General features: G+C 35.6%; 1 protein-coding gene across 9 annotated transcripts in view; it reads right to left on the reverse strand.

The window, feature by feature from the left end:
- The window catches only part of Utrn (utrophin), a 508,932-nt gene that overhangs the window by 299,344 nt on the left and 186,025 nt on the right, over positions 1 to 23,563 (reverse strand). For all 9 annotated transcript variants that reach the window (XR_013424804.1, XM_078018961.1, XM_078018962.1 and 6 more), the window contains 8 exons: positions 22,898 to 23,071; positions 20,931 to 21,086; positions 16,791 to 16,961; positions 11,381 to 11,560; positions 9,254 to 9,382; positions 8,757 to 8,927; positions 5,668 to 5,829; positions 5,140 to 5,277 (listed from right to left, as the gene is read on the reverse strand). Coding sequence is in view for 8 of the 9 variants with exons in the window: in XM_078018961.1 (XP_077875087.1) it covers positions 5,140 to 5,277; positions 5,668 to 5,829; positions 8,757 to 8,927; positions 9,254 to 9,382; positions 11,381 to 11,560; positions 16,791 to 16,961; positions 20,931 to 21,086; positions 22,898 to 23,071 (1,281 nt within the window). In the remaining variant the exon portion in view is untranslated. The remainder of the gene's footprint in view (positions 1 to 5,139; positions 5,278 to 5,667; positions 5,830 to 8,756; positions 8,928 to 9,253; positions 9,383 to 11,380; positions 11,561 to 16,790; positions 16,962 to 20,930; positions 21,087 to 22,897; positions 23,072 to 23,563) is intronic.

Below are 23,563 nucleotides of genomic sequence, written 5' to 3' on the forward strand. Positions count from 1 at the left end.
CTAAGTCATCTAAACACACTTTGCAAACAGGAGACATAACAATTTCTTTCCTAAATTGTTGAAGAAATGAGAAAATGTGGCCAAAAATGAAAAAAAAAATTTTTTTCCCTTTCTTTTGCAATACTGGGGACTGAACCCAGGTCCTCACACATGCTAGGCAAGCACTCTACCACTGAACTGCATCTCAACCCTTTTTCATTTTATTTTGAGACAAGGTCCTCACTAAGTTGCCCAGACTGGTCAAACTTGTGATCCTCCTGCTTGAGCCCCCCAAAGAACTGGGATTACAGATATGTGCCATCACACATGGCTTATTTCACCCTTTTAAAAATATCACAATTAAACACTTCACAGCTGAAAACATAAGTTAAACTTGTTTTTGAAACATCACAAGTGGGCAAGGTGGTATACACCTGTAGTCCCATTTACTTAAGAAGCTGAGGCAGGAGGATCACAGATCCTGGAACCCAGAAATTCAAGGCCAGCCTAGGCAACACAGAAAGACCCAATCTCAAAAAATAAGTTTAAAAAAATTAAAATTAACATATGAGAGACAGTGGGAATTTCGATTAAAATACTATCCAGGTAACTCATTATTATATAATCTTACCTTTAAGAACAATATTACATAGCATGAATATTCTACAGAAAACAATGAATCCTAAAGTACTAAAATTGACAGCCTTGAGGCTCTGTGAACTACTCATTTGCCCTGATGTAATTATTCTGGATCTTCTATTCAGAGCTTTCTCTATAATAAACTGTTCTCTAGGCTGGGCCACTTGCATAAGGAATTCCAGTCCTTTACTCCTATACGATTATAATTTAATAAGTGCTATTTGCAAAAAGACAAAATATAGCTACTTATGAATTAAGATACCTTCCTTAACATTTTTACTTCCATGTTGAATTTTTTTAAAATAATATTCATCTATAAATTCAAAAATGTTAGTAGAAATGATCACAAATGCCTATTCATTCAGTTAGTGACCTTGAAAATGCTTACAATACCTAAATGAAACAATGAAACCTAAGGCTCCAGACTCAAATTTGTGAGTCAGTAACATGGTGTTCACTTCAGAGGTCTGTATTTATTGCCTCCTAGAATTTGATGAACTACTGCTTTCATCAATTCCTGGGCAGCCAGGTAGGAAGTCCACAGGTTTCCTGACTTTACCAATAGGATTAATTATACTTCTAATATTAATTTTACTATCCTCATACCATATATTTAAATTTTAGTCAGAAAAAAATTCTAGATATGTGTGTATATTGTCTACAAGAGCAAATTCTATTTTTAAGCAATTATAAAAGAATGCCGAAATAAATAATACATTCGCCCAAGAACCACTTTTGGCTTTAATTTTGGTTTTGGTTTGGTTTCTGTGGCACTGGGGACTGAATCCTGGATGCTCTACCACTGTACTACATCCCAAGCCTTTTTATTTTTTATTTTGAGACAAGCTCTTGCTAAGTTGTTAAGGCTAGCCTCAAACGTATTATCCTCCTGCCTCAGCCCCCTTAATCATGGGGATTATAGGTACGTGCCACCATACCTGGCAAGAACCAGTTTTCAATTTAAAAATGCTAAAAGAAAAAAATCTAAAATAATGTTTTCTTGTTTTTATTTCCAATAAGACAATTTGTTTGGGAAGATCACAAAATGAGGCTTAACTGTTTCATCTTATCTTTAAGGAAAAAGAAAACAACCAATGAAAGTACATATGGGTTGAGTGATAGGTCAAAGGAGTAGAAGAGAAACTGGGTCCCCTTCTCCTGCATGGCTTCCTACCCATGAACCAGGATCCTGCAGACAGGCCATCTGGTGTATTCAAGACCAAAAATGGCTCCAGACTTGGTGCCTGTAGGACATTTAACTTTGTAATGCTTTTCTTCATTGCGTTTCATTAGGTATAACCATGTGCCCAAATTTTTGTTTTAAGTTTGCTCTAGTGGATATGTCTGAGAGCCACTTTTCTACCTCAGCAACTTCTCCAAGATTAGGGATTCTGTGCTGCTTCCTCAGTTACATAACAGACTGTTATTCGTCAAAGCCACCTGGACCTGAGGCTTTAGAATGAACTGGGGAGGTCAGTAGGTATTAAAAAGCTCTAAGTTAAAAAAATAAATCACATTCATCAAGACTGCCTCTTTTTCTGTCCAGACTGTAAAGACAACCCAGGACTTTTCTGGGCTTTCATACTCATGCAGAGGCAGCAAGGCAGTTCAAGATGTGCTTTCTATATTCCCAGAATAGATTTCCCCCCCAAGAGAGTAATCAATCAAAATGCCTTGAAGAAAAAAAAAATGTCCTTAAGATCTGACCTGACCTAGACTTTCCTTCTTGAAAATTTTATTTTTAAAGAATTCTGCAAAGACACAGAAACAGAAAGACACTACAGGTTAGTATTGAAATGAGATGGTGTTACATGATATGGCTCATCACACCAAACTTGAGTCTAAATAGATGAAGTTTATTTTAACTGAGTATTTTATAAAATCTTATATAAGTTTTGTTTTTGTCAAACTATAGGGAGGAAAAAGACAGAACTACACAGAATTGACCCTTTACCAATTCTTGAGGATAAAAACTTTTTAGGTTAAAAGACATGAAAAAAAAAATTAAAAATCACATGTGGCTAAATAAAAATTTTAAATCAGTACACGTTAAAGGTAAACTAATTAGAAGATGAAAACCAATAAAATAATGTTATAGCAAATATGACAGGGGGCTAATATCTTTATTTTATAAAGCCCTCATGCATATTTCAGATTAGTTACAGCCTAGTCCACAAATGGGTAAAGGTGATCTAATACATATTTCAAATAAGAAAATGAGTCCTATAATTGGTGGCCTTCATTCTTGACTGTACATTAGAATCATCCAAAAAGTTTTTGTTTTCCTAAATACCCACATCTAGATTTTACTTGAAAGATTCTTTTTTTTTTTTAATATTTTTTTAGTTGTAGATGGGCACAATATCTTTATTTTATTTATTTATTTTTTATGTGGTACTGAGGATCGAACCTAGTGCCTCACACATGTGAGGCAAGCGCTCTGCCACTGAGCTACAACCCCAGCCCCTTGAAAGATTCTTATTGAAGAATTCAATTGAAGGTACTGCTGTTTTGGGGTTTTTGTTGTTGTCGTTGTTGTTGTTGTTGTTTTATTTGTTTGTTTTTCAACTTCCTCAAATGATTCTAAAGGTCATAGTTAAGAACAATATTGATTTAGAAAACTATATATCATATTTGAATATATATATATAACATTTGTTCTAATGAAACAGGTAAATCATTTTAGTTACAATTAATAAGGCTAATGAAACCACATGGAATGCACCTGAAATAGCTTAAAGCTTTTTAAAAATTAATGTATGTATTGAAAGCCTAAAAATTACTTCTATTTTAGATCAGTAATAATTGCTGATTTGAGATCTAAAGTTTAAAGAAGAATATACTCCTCAATGGAACACTTTCAGATAATGTCTACATAAAAAGATTCATATTTATATAATTGAAAGTGAATATATGACAATTTTAATAAAGATAAACACAACAAAATAACTTCTAGTGTTGTCTAAGTGTGGGAAAATCAGCACTCTCCCTTCTTCATTATGAAAGTATTAACTGGCATAAATTTTCTATTGGGTTGTTTGGAAAATCTAGTAAATAGCCAACGTATGTACAATGTCACTGCAATAGCAAGGAATTCTAAGAATTGATCCCAAGAGGCATTAAGAGATGAACATTCCCTGGGTTCAATCCCCAGTACCAAAAGAAAAAAGAAATGAGCATATAGATACATGTAAGATGAATGAGAAATGGCGTGGCGTCTCCAGGAAGTACAAGGGGAGACAGATACTTTAAAAAGTCCCAAAAAAACAAATTACTCTGATAAAATCTGATACGTGTTAGAAGTGAAATATGGAGCTATATCTGAAAAGATAATGCATTTTTAGGGTAAAAGAAAAAGACAAAATCACTCCAGGAAGTAGGAGTAGACTCAGAGTTGCCAAGGTGGATAGTGCGTTTAGGAAAACGTAAAGAAAAACCAGCAAAGCTCTCTACGTGGGGAGGGACAGAAAGAAGACGTAGCCTTGAGATGATGTTATACTGATGACGCTTGCACTTAAAGCCTCTGTATTTTGCAATCTTTCTGAAGGTAAAGGTATGGCACAATCAGCTATAACTTTGGGGAAAATAATTCTGAAGAAAATAAGAAGGATTGCACCAGAGTAAGAAAAACTGAACATAAAAAAAACCTGAAGGGGACACATTATAACAACTGGGGAGAAAACCATTGGTCTGGGAATAACGGAAAAGTATAGTGAACTAAGAGATGTTAAGGTACTTTCCCACGGTCCTATAATAAGGATTGAGTGCTGACTTCAAGTTCAGACCTACATCTGCTTCATTCAGTCCCATGGTTTTGTCCCCTGCTTGACGTGGAAGAGGAACATGGTATGTGGGATCAAGAAATAGCTGAGTGATGCTAGAGTCTGCCGTGAGAGACTGGCTAGTTTTTAAGGTCATTGACTGAGGTAGAAAATAAATCAGGAAACATGAGGGTATGGGGAAAGGGCAGTCACTTTGAGGCATATCACAAGGCTGCATCCAGTAGCAAGCCACATCTACACTGGAATCGATTCAGAGTCCAAAATCGTCAAAGCAAACCAATTCCTTAGGAGTTTCCATAGAGTAGACCCTTTGGGATCACCAGACCCAGTTATGATGCAGCACTGTCAACTAAAGGCGGATCCTGTTCTTGAATATAAATCACAGTACATCAGTTTCATCTGGTTATTTATGAACTAAAAAAATTTTTGATGTGCCCAATACCTCCACATATCAAATGCAGAACTGAAGGAGAAAGTCACTTCAGAAAAGGACTGATTTTTTTTTCTACGTTTCATATATGATCAGAAAAGACCACTAATAAGGTTTTATTCTTCTACTTCTTTGACTCCTGCCTCATCCAAAAATATCAGTCTATCTAGTAAAATGTATTAAAGGAGGAGATAATATCCCAACAGGTTTCTTTTAAAGCATCCAAGAAATTGGGTTGTTGAAATCAAACAACCCAATGGCAGGAGCTGAATAAGTTTTGTAAATGCAACCAGGATTCTCCCATCAGACCTTAATTTTGTTGTATCTTGTGTGCAAAAGTAACAACTGCAAACGGATCTTTTCTTTCCTATTGTCCTCCATAGGCTGATGGAGCATTTGTTCTCCTCTTCGTAGAACTTCCTCAATCTGGGCTCTCTCCTCGTCCATCTGAATGTTTAAAGGAAAAAAATGATTCAAAAGAAAAAATGCATAGTTATTTACTATCGTCAGCAAGTGAGAGAACTAACATATGAAGTACAGCAGAAGTCATCATAACCTGAATGATAAAAATAATTCATGTTTCACTTAAAATACTTCATACTTGAAATTAAAATATCCCAAAGCTAGTTTAGCACAAGTTACGCTAAGGATTACATAGTCAGCATGTGGGTGGGGTGGAGTTAAGCATGATTACATAAAGCACTTGACAAATCTTACACTGACACTTAGAAAACCTGGATTTCTTCAGTCATGATTGGCAGGTTATGTGGGTAAAAATATAATTAAAAGAGAAGAAAAAAAATGAGACTTCGGTTTTACAAATCCCCTCCAACCAACCTTTTCATTATCATCACTGGATTCCGAGTGTTTTTCCACAACTTTTAACATGCTTTCTATGTCATTTTCTAATTTGTCCAAGTCAGAGAAAGGCACACCAGCTTCAAATGCTTCAGTGGTAACCAAATGTTGGTACGACAGTGGCCCTTGACCAATAAGCAGCTGTAGAAGAAAAGGGGATCTCTGAAGATGTATTCTTAACTTTCCCCGAATAACCAGAGACAGGATGTCAAGAGAGGAAGGATCATTTATTGGAACTGACTTTAATTTCATTCATTCATATAGCAACAATTTTAACCACATGGGCTTCTGTGAATGACCTATTTTCTCCAAAGTCTAGCAGAGATGTGAGGTAGCGTGTAATTGACTATGGCTGTGTACTGGATCCTGAGAGCACATGTGAGCATAGTAGGCAAAAGCAACATTCAAAAGCCATCCCTGCCATGGCCACAGAAGGAAGAAATAGGACCCGCCACCCAGTGGAAGGACATCCACAGAATGTTTCCCAGTCACATTGCCCCAGAAGCATTTCTCTTGGACTGTGATACCCAACTATTAAAAAAAAAAAATACTTCTCAATGCAACATTTTCAGGTTAAGCCTATATGAAAATATTTGTATTTCTATAACAGTAATCACCAAACAATTTTTTAATAAAACTAAAGGAAAATGGCACTTAGTGTTGGCTAAGTGCAGGAAAACTAACACTCTCATAACCTCATTATGGAAGTATTAACTGGTCTAAACTTTCTAATAGGCTGTTTGGAAAAATCTACTTAACAGTTAGATGCACAATTTTGCTACAATTACAAGGAATTCTAAGAATGAATTGACCTCAGTGACATAATAAGAGAAGAACAAATAGATAAGTCTAAAATTATCTTAACAAATGTAATACTCATAAAGGCTCAATGAAAGTGGAAAATGAACTTAGAAAATCTTAACAGATCACCTGATGAAATACTCTGTGACCATTAAGAATCATGTCAAAGGAGAATATGCAAAACAATCAAAAATTGATATTTAAGTGTCTCTTATGAATAAAAGCAGATATAAATGGCAAAAGATTTGCAGAGGTTATTCATAGGGATGATGAAATTTTTCTTTGTATTTCCTGTTACTCTACCCTGTCGTGTTCATTGTTTTTTATACCAAGAAAATCTCCCATAAATCTATTGAAAAGAATAAATTTAGATCATATAGTAAGGAGATAAGAAAAACAAAAGCCAAAGCAAGATTTTTGTTTATTTTCTTTAAATTGTGAATAATCTAAGCATATTTATAACTATAAAAGATAATTTGGCTTACTCTATCATATATTTCAAATTAAAGCAAGGTTAGATAATTTTTATTCCCCCCACACACACACAAAAAAAAATGTGTATCTGTCTTCATTGATAATCTCAATACACAACTCTCTAAAGGTTAACAATATAAAAATGCTCTCCTGAAAAGAAACTGAACAAGAACATCATAGAAAAAGAAATACAAATGGCCAACAAATATGTGAAAAAAATGTTAAACATCTCTAGCAATTAGAAAAGTGCACATTAACACTACACTGATATCCCGTCTCACTCCACTCAGAATGACAATTATCAAGAATAAATAAATGTTGGCGAGGATGTGGGGGAAAAGGCACACTCATACATTGCTGGTGGGACTGCAAATTGGTGCAATCATCTGGAAAGCAGTATGGAGATTCCTCAGAAAACTTGGAATGGAACCACCATTTAATCCAATTATCCCACTCCTCAGAATATACTCAAATGACTTAAAATCAGCATACTACAATGTTTATAGCAGCTCAATTCACAACTGCTAACCTATGGAACCAACCTAGGTGCCCTTTAACAAAGGCTTGGATAAAGAAAATCTGGTATATATACACAATGGAATATTAGTCAGCCATAAAAAGAATGACTTTAGACTTTTGTGAGTAAATAGATGGAACTGGAGATTATCATGCTAAGTGAATTAAACCAATCCCCAAAAGCCAAAGGTTGAATGTTCTCTCTAATCTGTGGATGTTAACACACAATAAGGTGGAGGGAAGAATCGAAGGTTTATGTATTAGACAAAGAGAAATGAAGGAAATGGAGGGGAGATGGAAATTGGAAAGACAGTAAGATGAATCAGACATAACTCTCCTATGTTTATATGTGAATACACCAACAGTGAAACTCTACATCTTGTACAACCCGGAGAATGGGATCCTAATAGAATAAGTTATACTCTATGCATGTATAATACGTCAAAATACACTCTACCGTCATCTATATCTAAAAAAAACAAGTGAAAAAATATTAATATTTTAAAAGATGCCATCCTATGGGCACAAGCCAAGATCCTGAAAAACACAGACTCCTGTGATTCCTGAGAATGGCACATGGTTTAGACAACCCTGACCTCAGCTCAGCCTTTCCCCCACCAAACCATCAAAATATGCTCATCTTTTCCACTTAACACTTACTGAAGCATCCACTCCTTAAAGCACAGCAGTCGAATGCTGCCTTTCTTTCCCTTATAAAACAAGAATACAGAGAGAAAATGGGAAAGACACAGAGGCACAGCATCACACCAGAGAACAGATGAACACCTTTTTACAGAGAAAAGCTCTTACTTATTTCTTTTAAAATTCATAAACCCCTTCTTTAAATTTATTAAGGCAAGCAGTACACCTCTCCGTAAAAATCTAACCTCTGAAGTTACTTGCAATTTTTGCATTTGTCTATGTGTAAGCAAAAAAACAACTGTGTTCAGTTCATATGACAGTATGACTATGAAATTATGGGTTTAATATTCATGCCTTCCTTGGGAATTAGTCTCATTATTTCATAGTTAATTTTAACTTCGAATTGAGTGTTTGAAAACTTTTCTCAAACGGGTTGCTTTCTTCAATGATAATTCCTTGTTTTCTCTCTAGAGGCACAATCATGAATAAAAGGGACAAATGTTCCATTCACAGAAAAAAGCAATTAAAGTCATTTTAATTTTTAGAAATTATGTATATGCCATATTGCCATCTATCATTTAGACACATTCCCATAAGGAAAAAAAATGGTTTTCTCTAAAAATTTAATAACTTACTTTGGCACTTTTGATATGTTGAGACACCTTTTCATAGTTTCTATTCAGTTCAGCTAATTTTGGCTCCACAAGCTCCCTGCTTGCAATTCCACGTGCATTCATCAAAATAATGGCTTGATCATGGACATTTTCAACCTGAAGGTTGGCATCATCCAGCTCAGATATTAAACGCTAATTGTAAAAAGAAACAAAAAAAACACAAAATTATCCCATGGGAAAAGTCAAAATCTAACTTGTGTGTGATGCTTACTCAGAATTAGAGGTGGTTTAAGTAAATATCTGGGACTCCTAATAAGAATCAGCACAATCAACCAGAGTAAGAGCTGTTCATATAAAACTTATTGGTGATTTCAGCTTTTCCCACCAACTAAATGTTAATAAATCAATTGCGTGAGAATAACTTGAACACAAGTAGCTCAAAGCACCCACAAGAGAAAAGACATTGGCAAAACGTTCTACCCCCTGCCAAGTGTGGCTGATGTGTCTAGACTTTGTACCTTCACGATTTCTTCCCGTTTATTCGCTGGTTTTTTTTCAATCTCATCCAACAGAGCTTCAGCCTGATAAAGCCAGGTACTTATGTGAGCAACGTTTCCATCAAATATTTCCAGCTGGTTTTGATGGTTCTACAAAGGAATTAATAAAACGCTGACACAATCACATGAAATATTTAAGATGATAATCTTAGAAGAGATTTAAAAGACCTTCAAAGAGCAAACCGTATGCTGAATTTAAAGAAGGGTTTCTACCTGCCTGCAAAGCTCTCTTTACTGAATAAATCTCAATACTAAAAATGCACAGCTATGGCTAAGCATTTTTAAACTTGACTTAGATCTCAACACAATACAAAGTTGAAGAATAAAAGACGAAAGTTTCTTTTTCAATTTCAAGTTTGTCTCTCATTCCTCTTTCCTAGATTGCAACTGATCTCATTATCCCTCTCAATCATGTACTTTAAAAACTCATTAAATGCAATCACACTTAACCTATTCCATTCTGCTGGCTCCACAAACTACATCTCCAGAGAGGACAGGGCCAGTGTCTTTTCTCTTAGTATTGCCAGCACTGAATACTACACCTGGCTCAGACTGCAGTCCTGTTTCCTGGGGTATGACATACAATGTGACTGAGAGAACAAAACAGAAGCAAACAGCTGAGCAGATTAAAACTGGGGAAGTTGTTGAGGCTGAGGAAGTTAAACTTGACCACAAACAGGGGGCAGGCCTTAAGATGAAACTGACAACTTCATGATATTTTATAGGAAAAAGGAAACTAAAAAAATCTTAGAAGACTTAATGAAAGGAAAAAAATATTAATCTATGACACAGAAAAATCATTGAAATAGAAAATGTGAACTAATAAATGCTATGGGCAAAAGGCTAACAGTGTGCTGCCTTCTAAAAAAGAACAGAGAAGAACCAGATGCACGGATCCCTGTAACACAGCTACATAGATTGTTCTAACAGAACTAGAAAGATGTTGCCTGGAAGGAGAATTCAGAAGGTACAAACTGAAGAATATAGAAGCAAAGTCTGTAAGGATGTGGAATAATCTAGTAACAACAAAAGTGAATATATAAAATATTCAAGAGCATTTTCTATGAGCAAGAACCTCAGATCCTTTATTGTAATGATCAATCTGTTAGATGTGTACTTTTATTCCCATCCCTACACAGACATGAACATTGAAGCTTAGTGACATTGCACAATTTACCTGGGGTTATACAGATAACAAGTTATGGGCTGGAATATGAATCTAAGGGAGAGCTTGATCAAAGCCCATGACCTTCCCTGCTTTACATATCCTAATGGATTGGAATAAATGCTCAAACACATTATAATTTATGGTTTTTTCTGTCTGTATCCATTATCCAGTTAATTATATGAACTGGGTAAAAGTCCTAACAGCTATGTCAGGAAAAAAGAATAAATTGTAAGTGGCAAGTATTTTTTTCAGAGGGGAGGATGATGGTACCATATATCCTTGTTAGTCAAGAGGAAAACAGAAAAACCACTATGAAAACTAAACAGTCAAATTCCCATGACACAATTTTCAGCATAAGGGAATAACCATACTTACAACTTATAACAATTGTCATAATCATAACAATAATGTTTAAAATTGATTGCTTACATATAGTTATATGAGACCACTACATGTTTTAAGTTTTAATCATCACAAGCATTGTATGAAGGAAAAGTATAATGATATCCATTTTATAGATGAGAAAAATTTAAGTAACCTCCACCTGACTAGCAGTCAAAAATTTTACATAGATTATGAGATGCTAGAATCCATGCTCTTAACTATTTTAGGACATTGCAAAGAAAATTAAATACTATATGACATTATTACAATGAAACAAAGTACATTTAAATGTTAAAGTACATATTTTCATGCATGCCACAGATATTTTATTCTTTCATTGGTGCAATGTGAATTCTTTCTAGTTATCATCTTTTCAAAGGCAAAATAAAATGTAGTCTGATGAAATTAATTCACAAGCAAAACACTGCTGGGGCACACAGAAAATGGGATTTGAAACTCCAATCAAAGCTGCATTCATTTAGGATTAAGTAAAGCAGAAAGGAACAGGGGAGCATTAAACGTGTCTGGGAACACACCATCAAGGTATTGCACCAGTCCTCTGTCCAGGTGCGAACTCGGCTCCACCCTGCGCTCAGGACGCACAGCTTCTCCTCCAGGACAGGCCCGCTGCCTGAGACCAGGTTCTGGAGGGTAGCACTGCTCTCTGTGATGGCATTTAAATCTGTTTTTTTCTTTTCCAGATCCTTCAGAACATTCTAGAAGATAAAAGCACCAAGACCCACTTGATCTTTCAGAATATTAAAAAAATTTATGAACCCTATACATTTTTAACTTTTCTTTCACCTATGCACAGTAATCCACGACTTCCTAGATCATCTGCAATGTGTCCAAAGTTTACAGACCCAATTTAGCAACAAGGTGAGAGTTCTTAGGTTCCTAACAAATATTACAATGTTTATGCAAAGATCAAGGAATGCAAGAAATTGTGATGTGAAAAGTGTAATTATTTAATTTAAGAATAAATTTTATTTATTACAAAAATACCAATCACCCTCCATCAGAGGTCTAAATAAAAAGAATCATTTTCATTTTTAGGAACAGAAAGCTGGCAAAGCAGAAAGATTCCAGAGCTCAGAATTCTAAAAATTTACAATGAATTTATCTCCTAGACCATCATGGGAATCTATTGCATGTGTACTATTATTACTCACAAGGATTATGTCCTGGAACTAAGTGTCTTGATATATAATGTCATATAAACATTACAAAAATGTTTCATCCTAAGAAAATCATTGAAGAACTAACAAGTCTATGATTCGTCTTACAACCACCAAAACATAGAAAAGGATAGTCAGGAAACTATGATAATCTGACTGAAAAAGTCTGAAATTTGAGCAGGCAAAGCTATATTCACAGAAAGGAAAAGTAAAACACTGAGTTCTCGCAATCAAAAACAACATGGACACATAGCTACCTCACTATTATCACTGCCCTGGCACCTTTTAAAATCTGTTTCACCGTCTTAAACCAACATTTAAATCAATCTCTTCAAGGAGCTCAAGTTTATATTTGAACATCATAAGATCACATTTTGGAAAGCATGCAAATTGCAAACCACAAGTGAGTAAAAGTTTAAACACTCACTTGGCCCCTGTCAATCATTGGTATATTTATGAGAGAAAGGAAATATTTCTTTCACAAATTTTTCACCAACAAGGAGTAAAAAGAAGACCCATAGCACACACTCTGTACTAATTCCTTCAGTGGTTATGTACTAATGGACTAAAATAGTCTGTAAGAGCTACAAGGAATAATTAACTACAAATAATCAAATTTGAATAATATACACATATATGTTAAAGATTTTATAGCAAAGAAAATACATTGAAAATAATGATTTTTGGAATAAAAATACTAATTAGGTGCAGAGATGAAAATGCCATGTAAGTTTTGCATTGAAAATAATTTTACATAATCTTTAAGTGCAATAACACTAAAATGTTGTGAAATATGCACATTCCTTAAGTCTGAAAACATGGTATTGAAAAGATGGGTGATTATGGTACATGCTGATGTTTAATTTGTTTTATTCTAGTGAAAAGAATGGGCTGTATAATTTGTATACTTTATCTTCATGATTCAAATCTGTTATACGATCAAATGAAATTTAAAAGAGTATAATTCCAGGAAACAAACATCAATATTTACAGTCTTTACCTGAAAAAAAAGTGGCAAGAATCAACTAGAAATAAATTTATATGTATATAAAAAGATTAACTATTAAATATATAAAATTCAACATCACCTGTGTATTATCAGCAATTAGAAAAAAGAGAAAACACATGCATGCATTCATGTAGCAATAGAATAAATATATAGGAGCAAACCTCTTTGCATATCTATATAATGTTTAGAATAAAAACAATCAAAACAGTATGTAGGAATGTGAAGGAAGCTGGCAGAGCACAGGGGATGAGACATACCATATTAATAAAAAGACTCAACAAGATACCAATTCTTCTCCAACAAATCCATTAATTCAATGCAATTCCAATCAATGTTCAAAACAGTGCTTCTTTTAATAATTTGAGACTAATAATAATTCTTCATATAAGACTGACTATATACCAAAAAAAGAAGTAAAAAGACTGGGAAATCCTCAATTATAATTAAAATATAGCATAAAATTGCATAGACAAGAACCAGGCATGGTGGTGCACACCTGTAATCCCAGCCACTCAGGAGGCTGAGATGGAGGATCGTGAGTTCAAAGCCAGTCTCAGCAGCTTAGCGAGGCCCTAAGCAACACAGCAAGACCCTTTCTCAAAATTTAAAAAAAAATAAAAAGGACCGGGGATGTGGCTTGATGGTTCAACTCTGGTACAAAACAAATAAACAAATAAAAGTAAAACTACATAGATAAGGAACTGAAACATTTTACAGGATCATCAGATCAGTGCAGTAGAAAACAAGGAAGCGCAACAGGTAAATAAGAAGAACGACTTTGGCATGTCATATCAGTAGAGAAAGATCACTCAGTGAACACTAGCACTCTAGAGCCTTATCTCATCATGTACAACAAATAAACTCTGGAAGAATCAAAGCATTAAAGGTAAAAAGATGATAGTATAAAAGGGCTTGAAGAAACTATAAATATAGTATATAAACATAGTAAATATAATGTAAATCACATGACCTTGGAGTAAAGTTGGCCTTTCTAAATACTAAAGGCAGAAATAATGTTGAAAAGATGGATTCCATATGTTTAAAAGTACACATAACCATTTTTGTCTTAAAAACTTTTAAGGAAACTCCATGGGCAGCAATAGCTTTTTGCAGTCATATTCAACACACTAAGAATTAGTGATCTTAACAAAGAGCTTAAACGAAAATAGTAATCTGGGGATAGAAAAATGGCCAGAGTTACAGGAAAAGGGACATTTTTAAAGAGAGTTACAGGTGTCCTATAAACTTATAGAAAATATTCTAACTCAATAACAACAACAACAAAAAAAGATGTTTGCCTACTGTGATCAAAGTTGTAATTAAAGCAAGCAAATACAAATTCTCATTCATAGGTGGGACATATAACATTTCCAAAGGGCAATTTCTTAATGTGTTTAAGGCTTTAGGATAGATATGTCCTTTGAACCAATAATTTTAGGGCAAAATATTTATCCACATATGAATGTTAGCTATGATTTAGCCATGAGAATATTCATCATAGTGTTACTTACAATAGTGAAAAATAGTACTGATTTCAGTAGGACAAAAAATTAATGAGATACTATGCATATCTCCAACATGTGATACAACCGTTACAGGTGAAGGAAAATGTTGAAGATATGAATTTTTAAAAGAAAGTCATGAAACACTAGATATGATATAGTTGCTTTTTAAACAATATAACTATGCCTGTGCATGTCAATATGTACCTGGAAACACACACACACACACATAGGAGGGGAGTGTTGGAGTATAGGTGATTTGGCTTCTTTTTTTTTTTTCCATATCACACTGTGCAAATTTCATTCAATTAGCTTATACTGCTCCATTTCTCACAATTATAATTAGCTACAGGCAACTACGGTCAGAAAATATTAAATGAAGAATTCAATAAATAGACAATTTAGGAGATATAAATGGTATGTTGTTCTGAGTAGCATGTAGAAATTTCCTGTTATCCTGCTCCTTCCTGCCTGGGATATCCAGTGGGGTCACAATGCACACCCTCCTCATCTAGAAGTCACTTTGCAGCCCTCTCTTTGATTAGATGCACAGTTGCTAAGTCGCAGGGCTTGTGTTCCAGGAACTTTTATTTTACTTCCTAATGGGCTCAAGTGCTAGTTGTGATCCCAACAATGCAGAAAGCCAAGGGACACTGTAACATGAGGGCCTAAAGGGAAATGGTACCAACTGTCAACTTCACAAAGAAAGAAAAGCATCGTGTGCATCAAGTGGTAGGGCCCATGTTAAGGATGAATTTTCTCTATGAAATTGTGAAAAGGAAAAGAAAATTATGCTTGTTTTGCTGTCTCACCTCAAACTGCACAAGCTCCAGTACACAGTGAGAGGTCAGTTAAGATGGAAAGGCATTGAATTCGTATGTATGAATATAGGAAAAAGCACAATAACACAGACCATGGGTATTATCTGCAGTTTGGGGCATTCACTGGGGATCATGAAATATACAGATAGCAAGAACTGCTGTACAAAAATTATGTTGCCAATAAGAAAATAATGTTTTTTTGTTTGGGTTTGGTTTAGTTTGGTTTGGTACCAGGGATTGAACCCAGGGGCTCCTAACAGCTGAGCCACATCCTCAGCCCTTTTTGGTTTTTTTTTTTTTTTTTAATTTTAAGACAGAGTCTCACTAAGTTGCTTAGGGCCTCCCTATATTGCTGAGGCTAGCTTTGAACTTGTGATCCTCCTATCTCAGCCTCCTGAACTGCTGGGATTACAAGCTTGCACCACTGTGCTCAGTGAAAACAATGGTTTTTACGGTAGACTATACAAAGAAGACATTTCCTTGAAGAACTTGAATTTAACAAAAGCCTTTGCTTTGCATTCACCCACGCAACACCGATGCCTTGCAACATCCTTCATTCCCTCATACGTCCCTTTCTTTACCCCTTTCGCTTACAAAACTTATGGCATAACCACACTTTTTGTAAGCTATTTTCCACATTGTGAATACTCTTCTCAGAGCCTACTACTTCATTTTCTCTCAAGTGTCATCTCCACTGAACATTTAAGATAAACAGCAGCTGCGTGTCACCCAGCTACCTCCAGCCACCTTTGGGAAATGCCCACAGTGAACACCTACAGAGACTGTCAACAGGGATACTCCAGGCTCTATAGCAACACCTGTTTCTGTATCCATTATTTTTTTTTAGCACTCTTGCTAGTATATCTGCTTCTGTCTGTAAATAAGTTGACAGGGAACAGAGTTCCTTGGTAAAAGAACTGCTCTGTGATCCAATTGACTCTTCATGCACCTCTGAAAATTGGCAGATCAACTCTCTAGTCTCTGCAACTGCAAAATCACGATAGGGCCAAAGAAAAGTCTTTTGTTGGTTTTGTTAAAAAAAAAAAAAAATCTCACTACCTATTCTTGACATTAATTCATTTATTATCAAAAGACTGGTTTAAAATATTATTAAAAATTTAAAATCAGCACGATACTTTGTAAAGACTGAATATTGAAACAATTACACTAATTTTGAAGGTGGTTTCAAGTATCACATAAACATAATACTTAGAAAGGCCTTCATGATCCATATGAGTTCACTGCTTTGGGAATAAGATAAAAATATCTTCTTAAAATAGTTATTTTTAAAATGTTCTTCTTGGGACAGAGAAATGGAAAAAAAAATGAAAAAAAAAAAGAAAAGGCTATATTTAATATGAAATGGAAGAAAACAGTACCCACCAAGATTATCCCCTACAAGTGCCAAAGGTCACACTGAGGAGATATCAACTTACTTTAGCCCAGGAGATTTCCGTGTCCAAGTCAGCAAGCACACCTTCCGAAGTGGACTTCTGCACCAACTCCGCTTCAGTAGCAGAGAGCCATTCCGAGAGGGAGGCAGCCTCTTTCTTCATTTTCCGGGCCAGCTGAGATGCTCTTTCCAGGTCCTGCTTTCCCTCTGTCACCTGAACAGCAGAGACAAAGATTGAGTCTGAGGCACGATTGAACATGAACAAATCCAAATATCAATAAAAAGATCAAAACTGATTCATATTTAACCCCCAAGACACCTATCACCTTTCCCTCGAACATGTCAGAATCGTCCAATCTGCATTTCTGCAAGATGACAATCAATCTACTGAAGTGGTTGAGGTCAGACAGCCTGGGGTTGTGACCTTAGCTCCTGACACTGGTAGAGGCCAAGCCCTTAAAAGTTTGTTATGAGGATGAAATGAGAACCATACATATGGGAAGGACTTGGCCCAGTCCTTGGAACAAAAGAATCAATAATGAAGCATGTACTATAATTTTGAACAAAAGATGGCAGAATCCACTCAATGAAAAAAACTCCATTTAAAAAGTGCATATATACTATATTATGAAAATTTGAGAGAGAAATAAGCACTATTTTCACAGTGGTATATTTTACAGTTAACAACATGATTTACAATACTATGCAACATAAACCTTATTATTATTTTGTTCTTCTTGTTTTGCTTTGGTTTGGTTTGGTTTGGTTTTTGTACCAGGGATTAAACCAATGGATGTCACATCCCCAGCCTTTTTTTATTTTTATTTAGAGACAGGGTCTCACTAAGTGGCTTAGGACCTCACTAAGTTGTTGATGCTGACTTGGAATTCATCATCCTCCTGCCTCAGCCTCCCTAGTCACTGGGATTTTGTAATGCACCACCATGTTCGGCTTGTTCTTCTTGTTGTTGATAGAAAGCAAAACATTCACCCACTTCTTAATTCAGCTGCTGTTTGTGCTAAGGAATCCGATATGTGTCATGCAATAAAATCCATCACAGCTCTGGGACAGTCACTATTCTCTACTCTACAGATAAGGAAAATGAAGCTTAAGAAGATTAAGACCAAGACAGAGTCAGCACAGCCACTGAACTGAGCTGGGTCAAACCTGTCACATTCCATGACAGTTTCCCCAAACCAAGGACAGTAATTCACAATCTACAGCTGAGAAGACACCCCCTTAAAGGACATAACAGCATAATGCATAAAGTGATTTCTTATTTTGATGAGTACATATGTACACATAATAAAATCTAAGTAGTACAGGAATATGTCATATATGAGATGAGATTTCTTGGATTGACATAAAAGCCAAATTTTGTTAATAAATAACAAAGGAGTATATTTGGTTCTTCTGTCCACAACCCCCCCGCCATTTTCAATTTCACTTTTTCATACCTCAAGGGTTTATTGCTATTAAATTCCTTCTAAAAAAGTGTTTTCCCCCACAGAGTTCAATTAAAATTTAAGACTCTCATAGCATCTCAATACAGACTTTAGAAACAAACACTTGACTTATATTAAAAAGATATTATGTATTCAAAAGATACTTATCTGATTTTGGCATGCCCAGACAGCTCTAAAACCATTATAAAACTTAATGCCACCAAAGATTTGCATATACCAGGATGAAAATCATTTACAGTTCAACGTATAACAATTTATACTTTTTTCAGTCTAATCAATACATTTTAAGATGTTCTGCATATTGAATTAGGCCATTTCAAGTTGTAAATCTTTTACCTAGCCATGTATCCCTTCTCCCTCATGGATATGCAATGACTTCTTCTCAGTGGACTGGTTTACATCAGCTCTTAAGCATACTCATTGCTCACAAAAAAGCCCCTTGTTGACCCCTCCTTCCCTACGGACCTTCCTCTCTTCTACTTTTCCCATACAAATCCTCAAAACCATTTTCTTACAGTACCGGTTTCCGTGCTTCATTTACTACACGTATCTCAAGCCAGGCTATTTGGCTTCTACCGTCACCACTCTACCATCACGTCTCATGAGAAAGAGACAACAAGGACTTTCTCCATGCTCTCCATGCACTTCTTCCTACCTCTCTCCAATTCAGTCTCCAAAGTGCAGTGAATGACTTTTTTAAAGATACATTTCTGGACCAGTCATCTACTGCCTAACAACCCTGCACAACTGCTTGTTAATCTTAAAACAGAGATTAAAACCTTTAACACAAACTTGGTGACACCAGCAGGGTCTGGTCTCATCCTATCTCCCTGACACCATGTTCTCCACACGGGCGTTCTCTCTCTCTAGCCATACTGCCTCCTGCCACAGGGCTTTTATACATGCTATTCCATGAGCCTCAGGAGCCCCTCTAGTTTCACCCACGATACTCCTACCCATCTTTCAGGTCTTAGCTAATGCATCATTTCAGTTATGGTTTAGACAGAAGATGTCCTCCCCCAAAAGCTCATGGTGTGAGATATAAGAATTTTCAGAGATCAAAAGATCGGATGATAAAAGGATTCATTCACTGATATGGATTAATTTGGCAGTAACTGTAGGCAGGTACGATGTGGCTAGAAAAAGTTAAGTCACTGGGGGTGGGGGGCGCCTTTGTTCTTGAAGAGCAAATTGTTTTCTCCCTCTCCCTCTCCTTCTTAGTTGCCATGTCCTGAGCCACTTTCCTCCACCACATCTCTCCACCATGGTGGTCTGCCTCACCTCGGGCCCAGAGCTATAAAGTTGGGCAACCATGAACTGAACCTCTGAAACTGTGAGTCAAAATAATCTTTATTTCTAGAAGTTGTCCTCAGGTCTTTTGGTCTCAGCAACACAAAGGCTACTGAAACAACACCCTCAGGAAGCTTTCCTAACCAAAGACTGGACCAAATCATTATCCATGTCACACACATCCCTTCAGAACACTGCAGACTGACATTCTGTAACTACTCCACGTAACTGCTTGATTGACAGTTTCCTCTTTCACGACCCTCAACTCCCCAGACGGAAGATATATATATATTATATATATATATATATATATATATATATATATATATATATATAATGTTTTTGCTTACCACTGTATCCTTACTACCTATATACACAGTGAAGTCTAAATTATTTTGAATAAGAAAATTAGTAAATGCCAAAACCTAATTAATGCTAAAAACTAATTAGAGAATTAATATAGAAACCAGCAAATCCATTCTCATCCTTATAATGCCCAAGCCAATGAGAAACTCTAAGACATGATTCCAGATGCACAATATATATCACACCAACAACCTGATTTTGCAGAAATGAGGTCAAAATCACTTAGAAAAAGTATAGACTGTTCATTCTTCTTGGTTTTAAGTTGATAACAAAATTTGAGTTATTTTTCTCTGGGCTTATGCAGAAACTTCAATATTACTTAAAGCAGAAATTGTTAATATTTACTAATGGAAGAAGGATCCAAAACTTAGCCCAACGGTTTTTCAACATTGCCAAGGTTTCACTTCTACATGTTCCTTTGCTCTCCTGTCTCAGGGCAGAGATTCTCAATGAGAAAGGACAATAAGCCTACAGAATTCACTCAGTCCATCACAGTAAATGGCCCAACAACTTCCACATGGAGTCACTAAAATGCCCAAATTATGGAAGTTTCTTGGCAGAATTTTAAATCCTGGTAGATTAATATGAACGTCCTGTCACTTAATATTTACTAGCTGATATTTTACCATTTCTCAATAGACTATTCAATTTAGAAATACCAAGACCAATAACTCGAGTTTACACAATGACTATTCTTGGTGGAATTTCCTTAGAATAATATACGAATGTCAGTAGACATTGAAAGTATAAATATTAATCTGGGTGAAACATTAAAAATAAATTCCCAATTCTCTATTAATCATCACAATATTAACAGAAACATTTAAAGAAATACAGCAAAAACTCCTGGAACATGTATAAATGCCATAAATTTCAAACATGCATTTTGCAAGAATGTGAAATTTTAAAATATATCAGAGGAGTGGGGGTGCAACTCAATGATCAAGCATGTGCTTAGCATGCACAAGGTCCCAAGGTTCACTTACCATCTTGAAAAAATAAAATAATGAATAAAAATGATATGAGAGAGAGAAAGTAAGCTGCAGCATTGCTCTCCTTACCTGAGCACCCAGGTCATTGTACAAGACCTTCAAAGAGGTCAGTTGCTCATCCATCCCTTTAGGGTTGTCCGTTTGCTGCTTCTGGACAATGTGTCTCCCTGTTTTGATTACAGTCTCCACTTCAAGTTTAACTTCACTCAAAGTTTTATAGAGTTTCTTAAAAAACAAGAATGAAAAGTTTCACACTGTAATTCAAATTTGCCAACTGGGATCATGTCAGAATGCAGCTTACACAGATTGACAGCTAAGAACTAATGATGGAGGTCAAAGGGCATTTGCTTTCTCAAATGTGGTTCAAAGGTGGAGTCAAATTAAATCAAGGTTGTAATAACTTTTCAAATCAGATAAGAAAGTAAACTAATAGAGGTTATGCTGGTTTGAAAGAAATTCAGGCGTGTTTTAAATGTTGATGAAAGTACTTAATAATACAATATGGATATTTTTTTCTATATAATGTGGAGGAAATATTAGCTTAAATGTCTATCATGTATAAAGTTACATTTGAGGGCTGGGGGTTAGCTCACTGGTAGTACATGTGCTTAGCATGCATGAGGCCCTGTGTTTGAATCCAGGACCAGAGAATAAACTCAGGGTTTCACATATGGAGGGTAAGTACTCTACCACTGAGCTATATCCTGAGTCTCCCCCCAAAAATTTCATTTTAAAAAAAGCCCTAAATGCTAAGACCAGAAAAAGCCATCACTAGCTATGTCTGGCTGATTGAATTGGAATTAATAACATTTATGTGTTTCCATTCTCTGAAATAGTAAGCCTACCACAATGAGCAGGTACTACTTAGGTATTGAAGATATATAAATCTTCATCTATCAAGATGAATATGACTACATGCAATAGGAGCATAGGTCAAATTCAGAGCAATTCTCACTGCAGTCATCTCAAACCCCAAAGCTCTGTCTGGGCAGCTTCATTTGACTCCATAAATCATCCTCCTAACCTGAAACATCTCATAGGATCCTGTCACCTAACAGAACAGTGAACCCACTTACATGACATCAAGGACTGTGCTTGTTTTGTTTGCCACTCTATCCTATTAAGTAAATAAATGCTTACATATATGCACAAGTAGATTAAATTTTTTTCTATTTGTGCACTCTTCCACTCAATTAAATGAAGCAGACATTTAGACACTGCAGTTTGAAGACGCACAAAGATCCTTCCCTGGTTTCTCATATCTGATGAGTGTTAACTTGTCTTTTTATAATTCCCAAGAAGAACACTAAATCTAAGATCCCGTCCTCCTCACCTCATTATTTAAAAATTTCTGTTGAGTTTTAAAGTTCAAGACTGAAATAGTAATAAGGCCTTATACATCATTTCTTCTTTTCAATCTTAGGTTTAAATTCTGATTGAAACTTTTATTTTCCTAGCAAATGAATTTTTTCATATTATAATGTTCCTGACATCCATTCTAAGAATAAATTTTTCTTCCATAATTTAGTCTTCAGCTTTATAAAACTTAGTAGTTAACACTGCACTTTCCTTGGAAGAGATTTTTTTTTAATGTGTTAATATTCCTGACATTCATTCTAAGTATGGTTCTTCTAGTTAAACTCAAAATTATCCTTGAAAATTTAGCTTACCAGTCATATTCTTCTGACACCTTTCCTAACTTCATACTGGGATCTTGTTGTATGATATATGTTTCTAATTGTATAATATGTAATACCATGTTTTAAAAGCTAGAATAAATTTGTAATACATGCTAGTTTATTCTAGTTACTGTATCTCATGTCACAATGATCACTGACTTTCCTCTCTCTTATGTCTCTTACCTCTTAAAATTCCCTTGGAAGGAAAGACCACATTTCATATTTTTTAATGTGTGTTCCATGATTCCCTCCCTGTGTTTAGCAAACTCTAAACTAAGGACCATGTGCAAAAGTACTATCCTGAAATATATCAGCTGCCTGAAAGCCCACCAGGCATGTGACTCCCCAACAGCTCACCATGCACTTGTCCAGGTGAGTCTGGATGACCTCAGGGTCTACATCCTTCACATCCAGAACATGAAGCTCAGCTTTCACACCATCCAACACACGCTTACAGTCCAGCATGCGCTGCTCAAAGTTAGCAGGCTTCTGGAAAAGCTGGAATTTGGTAGACACCTCTCGAAGTTTCCTCTGTTTGCAGAAATGAAAGTGATAAGCAATTCATATCAGAGTGACAATCTCTCTCACCGGAAAGATATCAGTATAAGACATACTGCTAAAAGGCTATAAAATAAAACACGAATAAAAACATTCAGTATGATGGCAAAAAGAAGAAGATATCTTAAAGGAAATCTTAAAGGAATCACATGATTGTGTAACCTGCACAGTGTCATAAATCTGTGTCTTCATCTCAGAAATAATAAATGTGGATAATGCTGGTCTCACTAGAACTAAAATTTCATTAATTTTCTCACCTGTTAAAAAAAAAACATCATTTGGGTACCCAGAACTCAAATGCCCTTCAACCCAAGTTCAGAGTGAAAATCCATCTCACGTGGACCATTAAGAAACGTAAATGATACTGCATCCCATAAGCCCTCAGCCTGCCCAGTACATCAGCCACGCCAGTACTGACAGGGGCTTGTACTGAAACAACAGTCTATAAAGCTAACTTCTAAAGCT

The sequence above is a fragment of the Ictidomys tridecemlineatus genome, chromosome 8 (assembly GCF_052094955.1).
Source record: "Ictidomys tridecemlineatus isolate mIctTri1 chromosome 8, mIctTri1.hap1, whole genome shotgun sequence".
Classification (NCBI taxonomy): Eukaryota; Metazoa; Chordata; class Mammalia; order Rodentia; family Sciuridae; genus Ictidomys; species Ictidomys tridecemlineatus.